The sequence below is a fragment of the Bison bison genome, unplaced genomic scaffold, assembly GCF_000754665.1.
Source record: "Bison bison bison isolate TAMUID 2011002044 unplaced genomic scaffold, Bison_UMD1.0 scf7180017864524, whole genome shotgun sequence".
Taxonomy (NCBI): Eukaryota; Metazoa; Chordata; class Mammalia; order Artiodactyla; family Bovidae; genus Bison; species Bison bison.
Window position 1 is genome coordinate 1,474,685 of NW_011495075.1, and position 4,063 is coordinate 1,478,747.

Consider the following 4,063-nt stretch of genomic DNA (forward strand, 5'->3'; position numbering starts at 1 on the left):
GCGACTGGGGGGACACGGCCCCCCGTGCGGGCCGGGAGGCAGGCCCCTTCCCTGCCCTGCCACAGCCTTTCCGGGCAGGGTCCTAACTTCTCCCCTACGGGTGACTGTCCAGGCGGCCCCCCGCTGCCGGTGGGACGGAGCCCACCCTTCCTAGTCGGGCTCGGCCTCAGCCTAGCCTGCCCAGCCCACCACTGTCCTCTGCCCACCCCAGGCTGCTGTACAAGGCCATTGACTCTCATGAGGAGGACAAGGGCCCCGTGTACAACCACCGCGTGGAGATGGCCATTTTCTTCATCATCTACATCATCCTTATCGCCTTCTTCATGATGAACATCTTCGTGGGCTTTGTCATCGTCACCTTCCAGGAGCAGGGGGAGACTGAGTACAAGAACTGTGAGCTGGACAAGAACCAGGTGCTGGGGCCCCTGCAGCCAGCATGAGGCTCGGGCCAGGGAAAAGGGTCCTGGGGTGGGGGTGACCCACGACCCTCCTCCAGCCCATCTCCCACCCGAAGCAGCACTCGGTGGTCGGGTGGGGTCCCCTGTGGACCTGTCGTGATGCCCAGAGCCCCTAGAAATGGGCATTGTCGGCTCCAGAGGAACCGCAGCCCTGGGGGAGACCCTTCCCCGAACAGCCGGCAGCGGCCACAGCTGCCTTTGGTCTGCCGAGGGCGGGACCCTCCAGCCCGGGGCAGGGGCGGGGCCGGGGCCCCGGCTCTGACCTGCCCGACGCTGCCCTCTCAGCGCCAGTGCGTGCAGTACGCCCTGAAGGCCCGGCCCCTGAGGTGCTACATCCCCAAGAACCCCTACCAGTACCGGGTGTGGTACATCGTCACCTCCTCCTACTTCGAGTACCTGATGTTCGCCCTCATCATGCTCAACACCATCTGCCTGGGCATGCAGGTGAGGCCGCCGGGACCAGGGCTGGACGGCCCGCTCCGTGCCAGCCATTGTGCTGAGGTGCCCTGTGGGGCAGAGAGGGGAGCAGGCCACAGGCCCAGGTGCCAGGCACGCAGCGGTGTATGAAGGCGGTGATTCAGGCGCACACGTGGCCGCAGCCACTCAGGGACGGGGCCGGCCACAAAGAGGGTGGGCCGTGTGGGAAGCCCGAAGTGCCCTCTCTGTGCTCCTTCTGCTGTCGCACATCTGGGTGGTGGAGGTGGTTGGAATGTTGGCTCCAGTCCCAAGAAAAGTGGGTTTAATGTTCACAGAACAGGCGTCTCTGCGGGGACGAGCACATTTGGTAGACAAGTCACAGTCAGCAGCGTCACTGCGTGCTCAGTCCCTCAGTCGTGTCCGACTCTTTGAGGACCCCGTGGACTGTAGCCCACCAGGCTCCTCTGTCCATGGGATTTCCCAGGCAAGAGTACTAGAGTGGGTTGCCATTTCCTTCTCCCATTTGCCTCCCAGGGGTCGAACCTGTGTCTCCTGCATTGGCAGGCGGGTTCTTTACTGCTGAGCCATCAGGGAAGCCCCTCAAGCAGCATGGTTATGAAGCCTTAATTATCTGATCCCTTATTCCAGTGAATCAATAGAATCGCACAGCAAGACCCCTGGCCTAGGAGTCACACACACTCCCAAGGACCAGAGGCTGCCGGGCGGGGCAGGTCTGGAAAGGGAGTCCCGAGCTGGGGGTCCAGAGCGGAGGAGCCGGGCTCAACATGGGGGCCCGAGGCAGCAACAGGGGTCCGGCAGCCCAGCCAGGACAGGTGGGGCTGGGGCGGGGGCAGCTCCAGAGCCTCTGCTGCCTGGGAAGGTCTCAGGGAAGAAGTGGGCTTCTGTCAACTTTATTTTTAAGAGGGTGAGAGACTCCTGGGAAATGCTGGAGGACACAGATCTCAGGAGGGTCGTAGGGGAGACTCGAGGGGGCTGCGGGCACTGCTCCAGGCTGTCTCTGTGTCCCGGGGGGGAAGCCAGCAGGCACAGGTGACCGTGGGTGGTGGTGGTCGCCCCAGCCTAGAGCCAGGGGGCTTTCCTCCTGGTCCTGCACCCAGGCAGCTCCGGGGAGCTGGCCACAGAGCCTCCCCACTCCGGCCTCCCAGAACAGATGTGTGTGGGTAACCTGCTCATGGGACCCGGGCTGGGCCCCCCTCTCCTTCCTTCACAGTCCTTCCGGGGAGAGGGCGTGGCCGTGAGGCCCAGTAGGATTCTGGACGTGGCCGGAGTAGGCTCCCGGTTCTCTGAGACTAAGGAAAGTGGGGCAGGGGCTGGGGAAGGAGGCGGGGCTCTGGGGGAGCCACCCAGCCCCTCCCTGTGCCCCCCGCAGCACTACAACCAGTCGGAGCAAATGAACCACATCTCTGACATCCTCAACGTAGCCTTCACCATCATCTTCACACTGGAGATGGTCCTCAAGCTCATGGCGTTCAAGGCCAGGGTGAGTCCTGGGCTCTGGGGAGAGCAAGCACGTGTGGCCAGGGGGCGACCTTCCCACAGAGCCCCCCGTGGCCTCGTCCTCCCTTGGGCACTCAGAGCCGGCCGGCCGCTCAGTTCTGGCCGCGGGAGTGGACAGTATGTGCCAGCGCCCCTTTGGTCCCTGAGCGTGTGAGCGGCAGCCCCGGGGCCGGGGAGTGTCCGGGTCCCCAAGTCCACGCTCCCCCACCCCCACCCCGTCAGGTCTGCCCGCAAGCCCCAGCCTGGGTTTCAGGGGGTTGGGTGGGGGAAGACTTCCCTGTGTGGACAGGACCCCAATCCTGAGTCTCCTGGGCATGCTGCCTTCCCGTTGGACCACTTTATGCTCTGGAGGTAAGGGAGCAGAGGAGGGGCCCTGGAGCAGCTCTGGAAAGTGGCATCATGCCCACTCCAGCAATTCTGCATCCCTCAGACAGGGACCGCCGAGCCCCTTCCTTCCGCAGCTCACCCTGGGACCCCCTCCCCCAGGGCTATTTTGGGGACCCCTGGAACGTGTTTGACTTTCTGATTGTCATCGGCAGCATCATTGACGTCATCCTCAGTGAGATCGACGTAAGTACCGGGCGGGCGGAGCCATCGCTGGGGTGGGGCTGAGGCCACAGACCCTGGTGGGGGACCCACTGGTGTGCAGCCCAGCACCCCGGACCACAGATCCTGCAGAGCACACACCTCAGAGTCCAGGCACAATGAAGGTGCCAGGCGGCCCACGGCAAGCACCACAGTGGACAGGAGACGTCCTTTCTGGGCGGGGTGGTCAGGGAAGGCTGCATGGAGGTGGCGCCATGTGAAGGGACCTTCAGGAAAGGGAGGTGGGGAGGGGACAAGCTGCACCGGCAGGGTGGCTGCAGGAGACAGATGAAGAAACAGAAGGTCCAGAGCGTGGAGAGCTCAGCTCGGTAGAAGCAGGCCAGCGTGCAGGGGTGGGGGAACCACTGGAGAGGCAAGTGGGGGGCTCGAACCTTGTGTCGCCGGCAGTGGGGGGCCACTGGGGGTCTCTGAACAGGGCAGTGGAAGGATCAAAGCTGCACTTCTAAAAAGTGAATCTGGAGTGAGGGCAGGAGATGACTGAAAGCAGGTGCACAGTTAGGGAGGCGGTCGTCTCCCTTCAGATACTTTCCTAGTGCCCCATGTGGGCTACAGATACAGCAACGAGCCGGGGCACCAGGGGAGACAGGCAGTGAAAACCAACCCACCACGTGGCAGGTGTGCCAGTGAAGGGGTGGGAGGTGACATCGGGTGGCCCCAGTTCAGTCCTGCAGGAGGCATGCGTGCGGGGTTGGGGGCAGAGCACGGCCCCTCAGTAGGGTGAGCTAGGAGGAGGTGGGCTAAGGGCCAGTGGGAGGCCTGGTGGCAGGGCTGGGGAGTGGGGAGCTGAGCTCAGAAACAGGGCAGGGGCTGGACCACGTCCTTTCTTCAGTTCAGTCACTCAGTCGTGTCCGATTCTTTGTGACCCCATGGACCGCAGCACGCCAGGCCTCCCTGTCCTTCACTGTCTCCCAGAGCTTACCCAAGTTCATGTCCATTGAGTCAGTGATGCCATCCAACCAACTCATCCTCTGTCGTCCCCTTCTTTTCCTGCCCCCAATCCCTCCCAGCATCAGAGTCTTTTCCAATGAGTCAGCTCTTCACATGAGGTGGCCAAAGTACTGGAA

General features: G+C 63.2%; 1 protein-coding gene across 1 annotated transcript in view; it reads left to right on the forward strand.

Moving 5' to 3' along the window:
• The window catches only part of CACNA1S (calcium channel, voltage-dependent, L type, alpha 1S subunit), a 57,778-nt gene that overhangs the window by 36,384 nt on the left and 17,331 nt on the right, over nucleotides 1-4,063 (forward strand). The window contains 4 exon segments of the mRNA XM_010831129.1: nucleotides 212-413; nucleotides 744-902; nucleotides 2,266-2,376; nucleotides 2,880-2,963. Of these exon segments, the coding sequence (XP_010829431.1) occupies nucleotides 212-413; nucleotides 744-902; nucleotides 2,266-2,376; nucleotides 2,880-2,963 (556 nt within the window).